We start from the raw sequence: 19,125 nt of genomic DNA, 5'->3' as shown, positions 1-19,125 counted from the left end.
CATGTTAACTTACGTGCATCGTTGAAAGGCTTGCTTCAAATTCAAGACATTCTTGGAAAATCCACTCGCACTCGCACTTTTCCAGTTTTTTTGTTGTGAATGAGTCCTGATTCACTTAGATGACCAAAAAAACACATAAAATTGAACGACTTTCCTTGGAAAGAGTTTTTTCCCAACTATGAATTTGACAGAAAATGAAAATATGCTCCCAATACCAGAGAAACAAAAAAAAAAAAAGAGTAGGCGTCTCTTGAGTTGCATGTGAAGTTTTCTTCTTGATTGATTTGGCCAAGCGAAATTCGGTTTCGTTTTGAAAAATATGGTTGTTTGAACGTCAATATCAAAACCACACCAGGAATGTTTGAACTGAAGAAAAATAATAATAAAGAATATCAATAATCCAAAATATGCCGGGGAAGTTTTAGAAACTGGACAGAATTGGTAAAGCATTCGGTGTGCGTTTTGCAGGTGAGTTTTCTAATTGCTGAATCTGACTTTCATATTTTATTCTCAATATCTGACAGTTTGTTTAATTTTTTTTCTAATCGTGCTTATAGGTTAACAAATTCAATTCTACGATTATATCGCTTGCATAAAGTGAGCTCTAGACCTTAAGATGAAATGTAGCGGAATGCGCGTCGCGTTTTAGATCAATTCGATAGTCCTACGACAACAAGGCCTAACTGCAAATGAGAGCTTCCCTTTGTTTACCTTCTCTTTTGAATAATACGGAGCCATTACTGCAATTTCTTGAAAGTTTACAATATAACTGGAAAGCTTGTGGTCTTAACTTGAAAGTTTTGCGAAGGTTAACGGATCAAATATAAAATTAAGCCGGTAAATCGTGAAGGAATACGTAAACAAAGAGAAACTGTCATTTGCAGTTAGTCCCTTTTGTCGTGGGACAATCGAATTATTTCCAATTTCCGAATAACCAAAAACACTTAACTTCTTGCAATCAAATTAATCACAACTAATGTCGTTTTCGCTTGATGTCAAACCTAGCCCAGTTTTCACCGTAGCTGCTATCAAACCGTTTGTCTGGAACTAATTTCGAACCTAGTTTCAACGTTGATAGTACCCGTCATCTTTCTCCGGACAGGACCAGCCTAGATGCCGCGTAGTCTCAAGTGGCAAAAAACTTAACCGAAATTACAGGAGCTTCTGTTTTCCTTCAATTATAAGACTTTTATCAACGTTTCACATCTGATTGCTCTATTTTACTATATACTTATCACTTCATTCAACAAACAGTTTTTTTCCAAAATATTTTCTCATCATTTTTCGACTGTATTATCTCTATTCGATTTCCGGTTAGCTGCTGAGAAAAGTTTTATTTGGTATTTTTCAACTTCCATGTTAATGCTTGTCTTTCAAGATTATAATTTGATTGATAAAAACCAACTATTGCGAAGTCTATATTACAATGTTTATAACTTGTTTGTTTGATAAACAATTAATTTTTTTCTCGGTAGCCGGCTGCCCAGATCAACTAATATAATCAATTAACCATTTTTCGCGGTAAATGATGAAGTGGAAATAATAAACAATCAAGACACGCGTGAAATCTGTTGTCCGTTGTTTGGTGATTATAAATGATTTGACATAGTTTATAGAATATGTCACTACAATGAATCGTCTATTTTGTCTGAATCCTATTCACTCGTTTGTATTCTAGACGGAAATTTTATTTAGAAAAAAATGGGAAGTTTTCATTTGTTATGTGATAGTATTAAAAATTTTCCTTCAGTTTCCACGAAAAAATAACTGTGAATATAGAATTCCCGCACGGAACGACCGAAATTAGCTCTGCGCCTAATTCGTATTACTGTTTTTGAATTAGTTGATGTTAACAACAATATTTCCAAAATAAAATTAGTTAAAATTGAGAATTTGCTTTGCTGAAAAAAAACTCTTATTTTTAAAGAATGAGTTTAGTTGGCGAATATCCTGGACAAAAACCAGCAATATTTCAATCCAACACGAAATTCTTATTGACAACTAGTTTTGTTATTAAAATCAGAAAATTTGTTTCTATTTATCTATCACCATCATTACTGAAGGACAGCACAAAGAAAACAAACATGAAATTGGTTTTATTAACAAGTTTATTAGCCAAAAACTCAAGTGTGTCAAAGCAAAACAATCCATTAAAAAGCTAAAAAGGACAGTCTTGTTGAAACTGCTTGCAAATTGTTTTGATGTTTTTTCGCATGTGTCACGATATATCCATATATAAATTTCTAAACCGAGTTGTAAAAGTGACTTAAACTCTTAGTGAAAAGTGCATTTATTCAGAATTTGTGCGCATTTAAAGCGATTGTGCGAAATAATGTTTTTACGCGGAACAGTGAAGTAAGTTTCGAATGTTGCACTTTAATTGTTTATATCAAATGATGTTTTTTGTATCTTCTAACCTTCCGGGCTACGCCGTCCGGTGTAATACTTGTATTCGGTTTTTGTTTTCTGAGTGCTCAAAGTTTTCAATGAGAGAGTCGATTTCGCGAAGTCGAATGAAGAAAACAGCGATTTAGAAAAAAAATTTCAAAAAGAAGTTGTGTTTCACTTATGTCTTTTTCTCCAATACAACATCGTATTTATACCTGCCAATATAGAAAAGATTGGTAGATTTTTTTCGGTAGTAGTGTGCCATCTAGTGGCTAGTAGTCATTACGGTGTTAACGTTTTTTCGGTGACAGAGTGCCATATAGCTGCAAATTGCAGAAACCAATTCAACCATTTATGTTGGTTGAAAACGTTTTATTTTTCTAATTCAGCTAAAAAATTAGTTGAATGGAAATAAAGTGTGCCTTAGCTAAAAAATGACAGCACGTTTAATTGATAATTTCAACTAAAAAATAGTCATTTCAACAAATATTTTATTATTATTAAGGAAATCAGAATTAAAAAATCTAAATTAGCAAAAGTAAGATTTTTTTAGTTGCCTCAAAAAATAACTAACTAAAATCAGAAAATCAACTATTTTTTTCGTCAAAATGCTGATTTCGGTCTTTCCGTGCGGGACTTCAGTATATGATATTGTTGAAACGTTCATTCGCCTCTAACAATAACAAGTGTTGGACTAACATCCCTTCACATTGCTTAGGCGATCTTTTCCAAGCTAAAACTCAAGTTTTACTAAGTGCGTACCCAACATCGGGTTGGCGGTTCAATGCATAGGACGCTGGTCTTACAAGCCAGCTGTCGTATGTTCGAGTCCCGACCTGGAAGGATTCTTAGTATCAGTAGGATCCATAGTACTAGCCATGCAATGATTCTGTACGCTAAGAATCGGCTGCGTAGTCTGTTGAAACTGAAAAGGCCAAATTCCATGAAAGGAATGTAATGCCAAGACTTTGCTTTGTACCCAACACAGTTTCATGAAAAGTGTTTGTTTGATGAAACGAAACCTACCCTGGGTCATTTTCAGTTTAATTCGTTAAATTCAAGTTCTAATGACTTTTTGTTTTCTTACGTTGTGTTTCTTATAATTTTGAATTTCAATACAGAATTTTAATCTCTCGTTACAGATATTATTTATTTTTATCGTGAAAAATATAAATTTAAATGTGACAACCCTGATGACAATACACTGACAATGAAAGGTCAGAAATTTCATTCGAAATACACTCACTCAAACAGAGTGGAGAGCGTAACTAGAACCCGTGATCGCAACCTGAGTTATAAAACCTACACAAGGGACGATTCCGATCAGCTTTCAATGTATCATTTTCTGATACAAATAATCATTTTTGCGAATAAGCTCGTACGTAAGTAGATGATCTGGCAGGGAATTGACAGCTGTGGCACCGAGACCGAGGAAACGATGATATCGGAAGTTTAAACGGAATTCTTCCGAAATCGAATTTTACCACTTGTCAAGGCACATAAAGATCCGGTGACATTTTGGCCGAATTTTGTATGGTGTCACTAGCAGTGTAGCAATGCTATAATAACAACGGAGCTAGATTTGACTCCAGTTCAGGCCGATGGTTAAACTACTAAGCGTGTATGAAGAGGAACAAAGATGGGCAAATCCGTTCATTTCAATGAACCACTTAGAACTTAATAGCTTTTTCGAAAGAATTAGTTCAATTGCACCGTTGTTTCCTTCTTCTGAAGCTTTATACGTTTCTGCGAAAATAATATGAGAACCACAAATTATATTTTGTGATAAACATATTCCACAATAGTGAGTAGTTTTTACATGTATTTCTACCAATAATCATTGTCTTTTGTGTACATTTTTGAAAGTTGCGAAATTTGTATACATCCTCAAACGAATATAGAACTGTCATTCTGTAATAAACAACTCTAGTTCACTTATGCTCCGAGAAAAACTAGTTCTTTTGGATCGTTCGCGAACGGATTGCCCATCTCTAAAGAGGAAACTGGGAACAAAAGGTGCAGTCCTCAAAATGACAACTAAGATGAATGAATTGGTTGAATAAAATCGACAAAACAGTGAACGAATCCGTTTTGCGCAGCTTGGTGGGTTGTATAAAAGGGAAAAGTTCCTAGAATTCCTTCGGATCCCACGACGAATAATTTGACTGTTTTTGTTTCTTAAACTATAAGGAACTGTTTGTAGTTGAGTAAAAGAAGTTGAGTCCCACGAGTTCTTCCGTACACCGATTTTGCGACTAGAAACTACAATTACCTTCGTTCAGGTTGAAGAACTTGGTTCCAATCAAAATCCAACAGAACCATCTAGTTTTAGGTGTCCGAATTATATAATAGAAGTCTACCATATACGAAGGTGATAATTGCATGGAAAGCACATTTCAAAAACAGAATATGAATTTTCATGCCGTTCGTGAAGATGATTTAAATAATCAGAAATCTTCTTGCGGTCAATCAGGACCAAGAATATTTCTCATCAGAGATGCCAGGTAAAAATTTCAAGGATCTTCTGAAAGGGTTGAAAAAATTCTGTAAACTCGAAAAAAAAAGTCTGCGGACTCAAGTTCTATATAAGGAATAGAGCACGGAATTGCAGACTCTGTTTCTTATATCAATGTAAAATATTCACCTGCTATCCGTCAAGAGAAGCTGCTGTGGCAATGTGAAAGTGTACGATAAATCAAAATTCTCGCCTTGTAAGCTCAAAGCCGTGAAACGCGTGAAATGCATTTAAAATCTCCGGACTCACAAATCAACCCCATAAATCTTGCAAAGGCCATAAACCACTCCTCCAGCATATCCGGGGTACGGGGTCGTAAAAACACCATTACCATTTGAACGGAGATTCGTTCTGATCAAGATTGTAGATCTAGTGAAAATTTTACGATTGCATCTTCCTCTCGGAGAACTTCTATTTGTTATTCCGGTCTGGTACTCGGAAAGAGTGGTGTTAATTTTCGTTTCCCGTGCTGTACAGATTGAATTTTAATCGTACTTTCGTGGCACCGGAAGCTGCCTTTGGTCCTCGGAGCCAAGCCTCGACGACGCCCTCTCGTAATAATGATCCGCGGTAAATTTGCAAATCATGTAGCCGACTAATGCGACGCAAAACGGAACATTAGCGCAACCGATGGATGTGACAAATTAGAGTGGTTATATTTGTTTTAAACTGCTCACGAGTACCCGCCCTGGAGATGCCAACGACGACGACGACGACGACGACTACGAGATGAGTCACGCCCGGTACCTCTGAGCTGACATAATCACGATGGATGGCGCGCTGTGTCTGCTTGAATAATGCTGGGAAATTGCTTGGTACCGGAGCCAAGAAAGGCTCTTTGTTCAAGTTATTCGGAGTTCAAGGTTGGCCAATTTCACGTTGGTCCGCGAGAGGGGACAATGGCCGAAAATGTTCGGATCAGAGAATCATCCTGAGAAGGTTGCAGCCGAGGGAACGAAAAGAAAATCCAATCTTTGTTGGGAGGTTGCTGCCTTCCCGAAAAAAAAAACTAATTATTAAAATTATTCAGACTGATTCCCCGAACGTAAAGTAAAAGCTCCTCCAAGCACTGATTCCAAGACTCTGGGATGAAGCCTCGCAGAAACCCTGGGAGATGGAGGGGAGGTGCCGGAGCAAGAAAATACAAAAGGAAAATGATTGAAGTGGCATATAAAATTAATAGCAGTCACGCAATCGAATTTTTCGTTCTATCGTGTTTTTCCCGGCTATTCGCCTGTTGTTCGACACTCCGCGTGTATCTTCTCCGCTCCGCTCCGGTTCAGCACGAAGAAAATTAAACCAATCAGCAAAGTACGAACCCCGAAGATGATATTATCTGCTATGTAGATTTTCTAGTCTGTATGTTTTTTTTTCGGAGGAGTAAGGAGTCAGCGCGCGTACCTGGCGTTCATCGGCTTTGGATGGCTTTGTTTGTCCGCTGTTGCTATGACAGCACCGCCCCCCTTCGGTGGTGGTCGTCGGCTGGGACGGCTCCCGGGGGCGATGGGGTTGCTGCTGCTGCGCCTAGCAGATCTTCTCGACATCGGATGAGATAATGCGCAGAATGGCATCCATTAAACGACACGAAATCACAAACACACCGAAGACCTTTTCGCACCCGTTTGTCAGGACAGTTGAACACCAAAATATATATATTTTAGAAACAGAAAAAAAACCACACAGAACTGCTTCACACCGCTAAACTTTTTCCACCGAAGAAGAACGATAGTAAAACACGTTTGATCCCACCGGTGAGATCTTTGCAACTGACCTCATCTCTCGATCCGTCCAACGGAGCACGGCTACCAGAGCAAAAAGAGAAGAGCCAGAAGTTTCCTCCTCCCGTATGAATGTTTGGGGGAAAAAGGTACTCTCACACACACACGAATATAGCAGAGCACCACCACCACCAGCAGCACCATCACCTCCGTCGCCAACCACCGGCAGCAGCAAAAAAAAGGAAGCAAGAGAACAGAACTGGGAAAAAGATACACCTGCCATCCGCCTATCGAGGGAGCGCACTAACGGCTACATAACCAGAAAAGCACCCCGTCCTACCTCGTCCTCCTCCTCCTCCTTCTTCTGATGTTGCCTGATGTGCGCACTCCATTCCGTGTCCTCCCAACCTCCTGGCTATGACCTCGAACGCCCCCATCTCTCTTGTACAGGAAGAAGACAGCGGAAAGAGAAAACGACGTCCCCCTATGTTCGAATGACGACAACGGCAGGCAGGCAGGCAGTGTGTGCCGTTGTTGTTTTTGTTGTTGTTGATGGATCGTAAAATTGTCCGTTCCTGCGAGCACCAGCACCAGCAGCACTAGCAGCAGCAGCAGCAGCCCTAGTAAGAGGAAAAAAGCACGCACACCAGTGACTCTGATGTGCTCTGCGCAACAAAACTGCGGCTTGTCAGTTCGCGGCCTGACAGGACGGGATCCCGTGTGTGTGGGGACCTCTGACTGGATGACTGGCTGGCTGGCTCGCTGGCTGGCTGGTCGGCCTGGCAAGCTGCGATGGCGGCGTAATAAATCTCTTGCCAGTGTGCTTCTCCGTTGTAGGTTTTTGTCCGGCTTCTTCTTCTTCTGCATTGCTCGCGACGGGAATCGTCGTAGCAGGCCGTCTGCCGCGGGGGAAACAAACCAGGCTTCGACTTGGTTTCGTGGAAATCTATTGATCCGTTGCCATGGGTACGGCTCAGGTCACCACATAAAATGGAAATTGTTCACGGGACGACGACGACGGTTGACTAGAAGAGAACAAATCCCGGGGGGAGCACTGCAGAGTCGGGCATCGCGTTGGAGATTGCGTTGGATCCGGTTTTTTTTTGGGGTGCTGTGCTCGGTGTTGTGGCGTAGTTTTTCAGCTTCTAAATAATGAATCAGTCAAAAAGTCAAATTTGATTTTCAAAAGTCGCCTTGAAAATTCAAAAAACAAATTCCTTAAAACAAACTGAGTATTAGCCATATTTACCCAAAATCCCAAAACTACATAGTATTTGTTATCGAATTTTGCTACTAACCGAACATGACATAACCTCACTAAATGAGCTGATTTGTTGTATAATCTAGCGTTTGACACAGAAATATGAAGAATCGGCTTACGTAGAAGCAAAATGTGGAAAGAAAATCGAGAAACTGCGACAGTAAAATTGACCATGCAGCCTACAAAAAATTATGAAATTCACAGGTGACGCAAATCCCTGTATGACTCAGTTTACACACTTAAAAGTGGTTTTCTCCAGCTCGTCATAATAAACTGTCGAATTAGATCAGCATTTCTTCACAGTTTGTTCAGTTTTCTTAAAGGCTCTTTTACCAGACTCACTGAAATTATATTATGATATCTCGGTCAAGAGAATTGTCTTGCCGAATTTTGCTGAGCTCGTCGGTAAATAATAAATATATCGAAATCAACAAATGCGTTTGTCAGAGATTTCGACCAATGAGATAGTTTGTACCGAATCTCCGCGAGACACTTGTCATCCTAAAACGTCACTTGACATTTTTACATCGCACCACGGCGCCATTACTCGTGAAACGGAACAAAAACACAAACTTGTGTGAGGGAAAACATTTTGATTCGATATCGAAAAGTTATATAAATGAGATTCAGCGGCATACCGAGTAAGGGATGTCGTAATATCGATCGATTAATCGAGTAATCGATTAGTAACGCAGATTGAAACTAAAATTCGATTATTGAGCAAATCGAACAAATAAAAAAATCCCATAATAATAATCGAAAATTTAATCGAGTAATTGATTAATAACCTAGATAATCGATTAAAGTTTAATCGATTGGTTCAAAAATTATACTCGATTATTGAAGAATCGAGTAATTCCAAAAATCCGACATCCCCACGAGTAAGCGAATTGAAATTCTAAGAATCCACATTTTATGTATTCTTTTCTGTTCTTCTACAGGTAGAGACGTTGCGAAATCCGAACTAGAATCAAATCGTACTATTTTTAAGTTCAGATATTTTTTAGAGAGAAACTGTTACTTGCCTTCTGAAATATCAACCGAGATGTTTCTGCGACTAAAAATTTGTCCAAATATATATAGCGTATTTATATTAAATTTACTGTAAAATTGAGTCATTTTCGACGCTCGAATATGCCGGTCTCAGAAGACGTAAATCACGATTTTTACTAGGTGTTTGTGATAATCTGTTGATATATATTGAAATCATAAAATTACGAAAAAAATATATTTATTTTGTTTATTCGAAAATGTGACAAAACTTTTCATAATCGTTGGCCTTGATTACCACTTACTATTGGTAACAATAAAATAACCCAGTTACAATCCACCTAGTAGTGTAATGATACCATCCTCATTAGCGGCTCTTACACGAGAATTATTAATATCACTTTTAATGATTACTAAGTAATGACATTCCAAATTTGTATGGAGAATTCGACACCAACATTTCATAAGGTCACATAAACCAATGAGAGTTTCTTTTTGATTACTTTCTCTTTTGTTAATATCTCCTTAATTTTCACGTCTACCTACAAAATATTCATGTAGAATTCACGTTTCTAACAGTACCAAATATGTAGCAAACGTTTGTATAATAACGCAGATATAGTCGAAAGAGAAAGTAAACAAAGAGAAACTCTCAATTGTTTTAAGGCCCTTTTGAAATGTTAATGTCGAATTCATTATTACCCCCCCCCCCCCACCCCTTACACGTTAATTAAAAACGACATTACTTTTTAGTAATGACACTTTCAATGATCGTGTAAGGGCCGCTATTAACGACAACAGATATTGATCAGTGCGTTTTCACACTTAGGGATGTCGGGTTTTTCGAATTATTCGATTAATTCAATAACCAAATATTACTTTCGAACTAATCGATTAAATATTATCCGATTATCTAGGATATTAATCAATTATACGACTGATCACTCGGCATTCCGACATCCCTATTCACACTTCATCCGATACAGTCGAAAATACGGTCGAGACGACACAAACAAAGACAATGCAGTGTAGCGAACAATAGTGTATTTAAAATGAGCAAATACGATCGGCAAAAGCCTGAAACTTAACCTTCGTATTGATTTCAAGCGCTGCAAAGTTAAACCGGAGGGCAAGCGAACTTGAAATGTTGCTAAAAGAACGAATGAATCTAGGTGTGAAAAAGGTGTACGAAATACAATTCAACAAAGCTTGTAACTCAGTGTATATCATGTTTAGATGTGAACGAGATCAAACTGCATTCGTTTTGATTATCAACGAGGCGCACAGTGTCGAGTATGGCAACGTCAAATACAGAATCCCTGCGTACCATGACTTTCCCCACTTATTTTTGCTATATTTAGTTAAGCTCTAAGAAATATTAAAAATATAGTTCTTTTGCAGACAAAATTATTCACCAGACACTATGACCATGTGCGAAGTCAACAAGAATCTAAAACCAAGCGAAATCCAAAAAACTCTTCAGCTATTACTTTTAGAGCAAACTGTTCGTCGACGTTCTGTGTCACATGGTATGAATAGCTAAGTTGCCTGAAATTGCTCAAAAATTTTATTTTACGCATGGTATTTAGTTCTTAGGACATGTGATCTCCATCGGATAATCAATTGATGGAGACGCATGATTTTTCGAATGATTTATTTTTGTTAAAGTCTAATACCCGTCCACATTTTTTTTTAAATCTGAAAAAAAATACAGTGGTACCAAATTTAGAAGTGCGAATAAAAAATTTCGAAAATTTTGAACATTTTTTTTCACATGAAATACATTTTGAAAAATTCTGAAAAAAAATCAGAGGGGGTACCCTACTATAAATAGAAGAAAACTTGAAAACATAGCATTGTATGATGCATCAGAGCACAGAGGAGCACTGCAAACTTTTTGAAAGATTTGGCTAGCTGCCTCTACAATAGTTCCATTTCTTTCCATAGACAGAGAAGTGTGGCGGAATGTTTTCCTGATATCCGGAGTGTTACGTATGTGTCTATATATTCCATCCAATTCCATCTTACGTAATTTGTAGTCGGGGCGGGAGGTTTCCTTGTAAATCGCTAGTTACCTACGAGAATCAGTTGATTACTTGTCAGTTTTGTGAACAACCTACTGACTACGGGGAACCCTACACTGAAACAGGTATCTTCAACCAAAGACAAGGAACTTCAATAGATATTGATGCGAAAATAATTTCGTAATAGTCTTTCCTGAACCGGCACAGCCAAAACCGATTTTTTTGACCATCAACTGACAAGCCTTATTAATAGTAATAGTTTTGAGACTAGTTTTGTATATTTCGTGTTAAAGATTTCTATCTAATATGAAAGCATATTTTGGAACAGATTTTTCATATAGTTTGAAATAATTTCAAAATACAAGATAGCTGCTTTCAGCGTGAGTAATCTTCGAAATCTCTTACAATATGGGAAATCAGGAAAACGGCTGTCTCAGTCTTATAATACAACCGAATGTTGTTTACTGTCCGACGTTTCGGCCGTTGTGGGATAGGCTTTTTTAAGAAAAACAAGAAAATTGATTGTGTTACACTAACAAAAAAATCTGATTTCCCACAATTAGCATCCCAGTCGAAATCAAGCATAACCTCTTACAATATGGGTATCTTTGAAAAGGATTTGGAAAGAAGATGCTAGAAAATGACGTTTAAGGTTTATTTTTTTAAATCAAATATGGCCTCCTTCGGTAAGCTGGAAGTCTTTGAAACACCTTTCAATATTTTTTGAATTGTCGTTGAAAGTAGATAGAAGTTCAGAGTAGTTCAGACAAAAAGTTACCAACATGGATTTCCGTGCAGTGGAAAGAATTACAAGCGGGTAGCTCAAGCTTTCAAGAGGAATCCAAACAGTTTTTTTTTAAAAGATGTAGCATGTGGGTAAAACTTTTTGGTACAAGACGCGAATACGGTGGGAAAATCACGTGCACTGAAGCTCAACACATAGATGTTGACAAAACTGCATTGCTCTCCTTATGATTTACGAGACTAACATGAAAGCAAACTTCTAAATGCTTCCGGGACTACTGTTCTTCGCTGCCCATCATTAGTTTGACGATGGAAAATAGAAGACGTCAAAGCCTTGGAATTACATCTATTTGGTTTTATTTGACCTTCTGTTTCAACAGAGTTCGCAGCCGATTCATAGCGTACAGAATCATTGCACGGCTGGCCCCACGATCCTACTGGCACTAAGAAGCCTTCCAGGTCGGGACTCGAACATACGACAACTGGCTTGTAAGAGCCAGCGCCCTATGCAAGTATGCCAAAGTTATCCAAAAAATACTCGATTTGGCAGTTAATTTGCTCATGTGGAAAGCGGAGCATTCCATTCGTGACAAGCGGTACGATCAATAGAAACTTTTCTGGTTGGATTTAGCCTCGTGTCATCATTCGAAAGCTGTTTTGTTCAAGGTTAATGAGGTCAACTCTGTGCCAAAGGATTTAAATCACTGGAACTGCGGTCATCATGAAGCAGACGCTTCGGAAATTTCCTAAGGATATAAAACCGAAGGAAGGTATGAATGTTGGTCCAAACGTTGTACAAGACTCTATGAGCTTCAAGCAATAAAATATGGTATTGGCAAATTCGTTTTATTCGATAACAGTGAATATCCACGCATTCTGACTTTTTGGTTAATTTGAAAGTTGGTGCCGACTCTTTCCGAGTGTGGAATATTTGAGAAACCTGCATCTTGTTTGAAATGCGTTTTTCTTGAATTTCTCTCGTTCAGGAGACACTTGGCGACTAGCAGTTAGTCGCACAAGCTTTCAATTTAATCAGTATATAAGCTTAAAAACGGTTGCGAAACCCTTAAAGTTTAGACTACAAGGATATTACCAGGAAAAAAAACATGTTACTCTCATAGATTGTTGCCTTGTGGTTATCCTGTGCCCGTGTCACCCCTTAAAAAAACGTAATTAACGTAACTAGCAATCTACGCAAACAGTGAAGCAAGCGGAAAGTTTAGGAAAATCATTTGCCAACTTCCTGAATCATGCTTGGTGCCTGTCGCCACCTGGTTACGAGGTTTTACCTTGCACTGTGCCGCACCGTGTCCTGGGAAAGTGCCACCCACACACACACACACATGCGAAGGGAAACCCCCATGAGCCGAACAAAACTCAGAAAACAGCCGTCTTCAAATTCTGAACCGAAAAAAAGTAGAGACCAGTAAGGCTCAGAACAGAACGGAACATAGCAGAACCGGTACAGGTGAAACGGTGATCCCCTTCCGCACACTGATTACCGCTCCGCGTCCGCGTCCATTATATAATCATTCAACTGTGAAGAAAAATAACATTCCACATAAGCAGCACACACACACAGTAGACAGGGGCTGAATCTGCTGCTGCTGCTACCGCCGCCGTTCGGGGTTTGGAATATCAGCCAGGAGATACGGCAAACGACCTCGATTTGAGAGAACAAAGCAGGACTTTTCAGCCCCCGACCATTTCCGGTTGGTCCCGGTTTTGCTAGCAGCTTAGAGCTTTGCTGGTAGTGGTAGACGGCAACCAAACCACCCACGTTTCGCTCGCTAGCCTCGAAGGGTGACACACCGGAGACCCCTCCGAAGCTGTACATGTGCCATGCTGTGTACGTTCGGAAATCAACGGAAAAATGAAAACAGAGGAAACAGATACGAGAAATCATTCCGGTTCTGGGGACGCCGCCAGTGCCAGTGCCGAGTGTTTTCACCATCGGCAGTGTTCCAGTTCCTGAGCTCGACAGCAGTTCGAATCGTCATCATCATCATCACTCGGAAATGTACCGTCTGGATATGAGAATATGAAACCATCATGAGTTTAGTATGCATTTTCGGTGTTATCACCGTCGATTTTTTTTTCATTTTTCGTTGGAAAGGGGGTGGCTGAATCAGCCCTACCGAAAGTTCTCGGCAAACGGGACGGTAGATAACAGATACAGTTTTCAAACCAAACCAAACACGAACATGGGAATGAATCTGCTTTCGCGTGATTTCAACCCCTCCCTGATTCCAGTTTCCTGTGCTGTTACACGGGGCTTCGATGGAATCCTATTATCGGGTAGGACCGGGCGGAAGATAGAACAAAAAAAAAACGAACAGCCGCCATCGATTTGAACATAACCACGCTCGCTCTCACAAACACACACACACACACACACACACACACACACGTAAGGGCGGCTGGTTGGCTGGCTGGCTGGCTGGGCGTCCATGTCGTGATATCATGATATGTCAATATATCTTCCGTTGTCAGCTTGGCCAAACAACTGACGGTATATCTGTGCGCTTCTCGACTCCTCTTGGACACAAAAAACGGCAGCACAGAATTGGTTCGTTCGTTCGGTTGATGAGACATGCTTCGCAAGAAAAGCCTGTCACAGGCACACAACAACCAAGGAGTTGGGGGAAGCCCCCAAATGCTTTTCTGACGTCCGCGGCTTTGGGATTGGTTCCCGGTGTGCTCGAACAGAAGCCGCCTTGACAGCATTCCAACAAAACGCGGAGCTTGGGCGGCTAATTAGATTAAATGTGATTATAGTAGTAGGCCGTGCCGTGCCGTGCTGGAAACAACCAGAACAGAAAACAATCTACGAGCAGAAACAGAAGCAACCTTATGATCTGCGTCTGTTCTCTGTCCGGGCTGCTGTCGCGAGTCGCCCTAGTCTGAGTATTGATTTTCTCGTTGGTGCGCAAACAGAATACCGGGAAAACAACAAAAAAACGGTTACCTCACTCCTCTGCCAGTTGCGCTGAAGAGTGGAGTCAGGAGGAGTCTCCTCAAGCGCACCGAATGCTGATGCCACCAGTTTGTTGTGTGGTGCGTTGAGGAGAGTTTCCGAGGCCGCCCAAGCTTCTCGGAACGCTCTTCGGTGGAGGAGGAGGAGGAAAAAGAGACGACAGAAACTTGGAGTTCGTGGAAAAATACGTTTCCCTCAACTACGACCACGGATGAAATTAGAACTGTGGCAGGCCGGAAGACGGCCGGATGAAACTGGGGTGGATTAGCAACGGGGCTGTGAAGTCTGTCGCCCACGGCTTGGCAGTTAAGCAGGGATTAGCGCGTGTGTCGGATGCGGCCATGCGGCCAGGGTTCGTTATGTCTATATGATAGAATGGATGTTGACCCCGAGGAAAGAAAACGGGAAACTAATACCAGCTTCGTATTCCAGCATTTAAGGTTTGTTCGCGACATCAACATCGAAAAAAACATCGAAATGCATGAAACGTTTTTTGTCCTTTTAAGACCAATAATTCAATTGAACCGAATTTTTCATGAAACTTTGCTGAACAACTCAGAATAAGACTACATGTTGCGGTTGGATTGGATTTCAGCTTATTGAAATGATCGTGGTAATTATTTTTTTCAATGTCAGCTGTTGATTCGATTATAGATTTTTGAAAATTTCCCTGGAGCACTTTGATACATTGCTGATGATTCCTAAAACCGGACATCGCCGACAGTAAATTCCAGAAAAATCTGATAAAATTCTAACGGTTCGCGCTTTGGGAGTATTCTGAAGAAAGTGGATTTTAGTCGGAAATTTTGATTCATTTATTCATTCCAGCCAGTCCTTCTCCCGTAGGTTCAAAACCTCATTATTTTTTAAGTATCAACAGTTAACAGAACCATTATGGAAAGACATAATAAATTCCAGCTTTGACTGTCAAATTTGTTTATTATGTTTGAATACCTTGATATCATTTATGAAACTCTCCATGAATTATACTTATTTAGAAGAAATTTAGGCAAATATTGCCCAAATATTACACATTTAAAGGAGAAAAAACCTTTGTTTTTTTGCTTCAACCTCGTTTAAAAACTATAACCTGATAATTTTCAATGCTAAAAATACCAGAAAAACTTTCTGGCCCTATGTGCAGGGTTGGGAATCGAATTCAGGTCGGGTAGCATGAAGGGCATCACGCTATATCCGTCTCCGAAAAAAAGAAATTGATCCGATCAGTAAAACTGGAGACAATAAATGTCAAAGACAAGGTGTTTTTGAATTTTCTAAGAATTCATAAAAAACATTTAAATCGTTTGTGGCCATTTAGGATTTCTACAGTTAAGTTAGGAAATAATTATATTATATAGCGATTTGAAGAAATGTCCTCAAACCGAAAGCTGCCAACTTGAAATTCAATAATTCTAAACCTTTATTTTCTCGAAAAGCGTGGACAACGTGGTATGTATAATTCCTTCAAAAATACATGAGAAATGTTTTTCTTTTAGTTTAGTTGATTTTTTCTAGTGCGTGTAACGCATTGACTTCAAATTAACTGCTCATTTACTTTACTCACAATAAATGTTAATGTGAAAATGGAGATTAAGGACTGAGTCCAGTGCGTTTTATAGGGCTCACGCTTCAAATTTTTCTCAGAAACGTTGACGAATATAAAAAAAAACCCAACTGACAATCTCTAAGAAAATTAGTTCAGATTATTCTGTGAAAATTTCAGAATGATTCATTGACTTTAGCGGTCGGGAAAGTCTTTTTTCTGCGGGAAGAATTGCATTGCTGAAAACACCGTTTTTCAACTTGTTCATTGAATATCTCGTCTTCAAAAGCATGGATCAAAAATCTATCCTGACAATGTCTAGATAATTTAATTTAGATGCGATTAATGCATAAAAACATATATGTTGTCGCAATAAAAATGAAGTGAATGTTATTTTTGTGAAGGTAAGTCGATTTCTATGGCGGCGCAATTGTTTACTGTCCCATGTCCCTGGTAACGTAACGAAACACGAGAGAGAAATAAAATCGGCTCTAAAAGGCTGCCAAACAAGCGGTAGCTTTATTGGATTTTATGTGTTAAAGTCAAACTTGTAACCGAAAATATTCAAACTTTCTTGGCCACCCGGCCACATCGAGAGTCATTTTGCACATTTGCGAGAGAGAGCACGGAGAGAAATGTAATACGCACAGCGAGCCACGTGGTTTAACGCGACCTACTGGCCTCAGCCCGTAATTGTCATTTTTGCGAATTTTCCCCTTGATTCCACTCCAGTTTTCATTTCATCTACTCCAATTACTCTTTTTTGAGAACCTGCGAATGAACTTAATTAGTTACGAACAGAGATGTCTATCTCCTCTGTGTGACGAAGAGCAAGCAAAATTTCTCCCCTTGCACTGACAACTTCAACGAGAGCTCTTCTCTTTCACATTTATACACCACTGTTGTGTAAGTGTGCACGCATCATGAGTGCGTTTGTTTATTTCCTTTTACCTCTTCCACTGAATCGCACCAAAGTGCTAGAGCATTAGCTAATAAATTCTCTGAGGAGGATGCATATACTTTCACAGAGGTGTACACGCCGGTGAGCACTCTGCTGTATGGTTTTCGTAGATGAAGCGTGGACACGCAAAATCAGCAAAATAAAACAATTTATCGTAAAATTTTCGGTTTTCCTTGCAAATTTTTCATAGCAAGGCCAGATCTACTCTCTATAAATTGAAGTTCACAGAAGTGTTCGCTCACAATCACGCGCCAGTGGTCACTTGGGTGTATTTAGACGAGAGCGCGTGTGAGCGATTCATGCGAAGAGAATGTGTTTCACTCGCGCCAGCTGCTTTAACCACAAGCACACACTCAAATGCTGTCTATTCGACACTGAGAAGAAGTGCGCCTTCCTCTTTGTGCGGTGCTTCGTTTTTTTCATCCTCGGTGTGGCAAAAATCTGACTCTAGCGTGTGAAACTCTGGTGAAATGCCATCTCTGGTTACGAACAGAAAAAAGTCTAAATCAATAAACTCTGGTTGATATAGTTGCAACAGTTATGACCTATCAAACCCTAATTTACAACTTGAATCTATGATTTCTCGGTTTAAAACAATTTTTTTGTTTGATACAAAACTAACAATGTTAAGTAAAACAAGAAATATTCACGTTAAGTAAAACAAGAGATATTGAAAAGGCGTTCTATATTGAAGTAAAACATCTTAACGTCAAAATTAAAAGAACTTCTCCTCAATCAAATGCAAATATCTTGAAAAAATCTGAGAAATCTTCAAAAACCTATTAAAATCGTTTAATTTCAATTCTGCGAACTTAACTTGACATCTGCGAGATGAAGTTTACAAGCTTAGAAAAAGTTACTTAAACAGGAGTGAGATCCTTCTCATATTCAGTATAACGGGCTGTTCCTCGTTAAATAAGAGTAATACTTTAGATATTCAAAATTTGCATCTTGACGTAAAAAAAATACTCTAATTGAGAGTAGAAGCTATCCACAATCATCGATGGTAACTGGTAATAACTACTCAAATTTTGACGTTTGTATATGTGACCATTCGAAAATAAGGAACTATTCAAGCGTGTAATATAGTGACATACTTCACATGCACGGAACCGGAGAATTACCTTATTTTGAGTACTTTCCATCCAATCATGGGGATCCGATGGATAAGATAATCGCCCTTATTCTGAATAACGTCGTATCGTTTTTTCTCTCGTATTTCATTTGTATTCCCCATAACGCTAGCAAAATCAAAGGTAGCTATGATTCGATCGAACCACATTCGATCGAAAAATCAATACGTCGTTATTCAGAATAAGGGCGAATTCTAGATCGATAGGATTTAACTTGACTCCAAATGACCTATAGAAAAATATATAGCGCATTTGATACTTGATTAGACGATTAAATTATGCGAGAAAAATATCAATTTTAATTTTTCGATATTGGCTTTAAACGGTGTTGCATTCAACCTTCATTACTAGAAATAAAACAATTGAACTATGAAAAAACACGTTTCACGCATGCGCTTAATGAAACCAATTCCATCCTGCGTGACCTTCGAGTTCGACGGAAGGTGGTCATGTAGATTGCTGGTTACCGTCGATAGCCAGCAAACCACGTGTCAATACTGTCAGTAAACGGTTCACTATGGCAAGCCTTGTAAGAAAATGAACAAAAAGACACCTACAGACAAAGAACAGAATGAAAACGAGACAGGGAAACCTTACATCGATGATGATATTGCTTCTCTCCAACTCCTAGGTGAAAGACCGTATAGATTAAAAGCGGGATTAAATAAAACTATCACCCTTATTCTGAGTATCGACGTATTGAGTTTTCGATCGAATGTGGCTTGATCGAATCTTAGCTACCTTTGATTTTGCTGGCGTTATTAGGAATACAAATGAAATACGATATTCAGAATAAGGGCGCATTTCTAACCAATTGTGAGTTGTTCATTTCAATGTCAATCGCTCATCCTCACTTGAAAACATCAGTGCA

The 19,125-nt window shown here is 39.1% G+C and overlaps 1 protein-coding gene across 6 annotated transcripts in view; it reads right to left on the bottom strand.

Annotated features, from left to right (window-relative positions):
• LOC131426002 (uncharacterized) overlaps positions 1-19,125 on the bottom strand; it is a 52,121-nt gene that overhangs the window by 9,298 nt on the left and 23,698 nt on the right. For 2 of the 6 annotated variants that reach the window (XM_058588379.1, XM_058588381.1), the window contains exon 1: positions 6,962-7,783. The exons of 1 other annotated variant lie outside the window; for it this stretch is intronic. In XM_058588379.1, coding sequence (XP_058444362.1) covers positions 6,962-7,488 — 527 coding nt within the window. In that variant the 5' untranslated portion in view covers positions 7,489-7,783. Of the gene's footprint in view, positions 1-6,304; positions 6,849-6,961; positions 7,789-19,125 lie in introns of those variants that run through there. 3 more of the 6 variants (XM_058588383.1, XM_058588378.1, XM_058588380.1) reach the window with 3 other exon arrangements.

The sequence above is a fragment of the Malaya genurostris genome, chromosome 1 (assembly GCF_030247185.1).
Source record: "Malaya genurostris strain Urasoe2022 chromosome 1, Malgen_1.1, whole genome shotgun sequence".
Classification (NCBI taxonomy): Eukaryota; Metazoa; Arthropoda; class Insecta; order Diptera; family Culicidae; genus Malaya; species Malaya genurostris.
The sequence above is the reverse complement of the archived record's forward strand: the minus strand, read 5'-3'. Positions and strand labels throughout refer to the sequence as shown.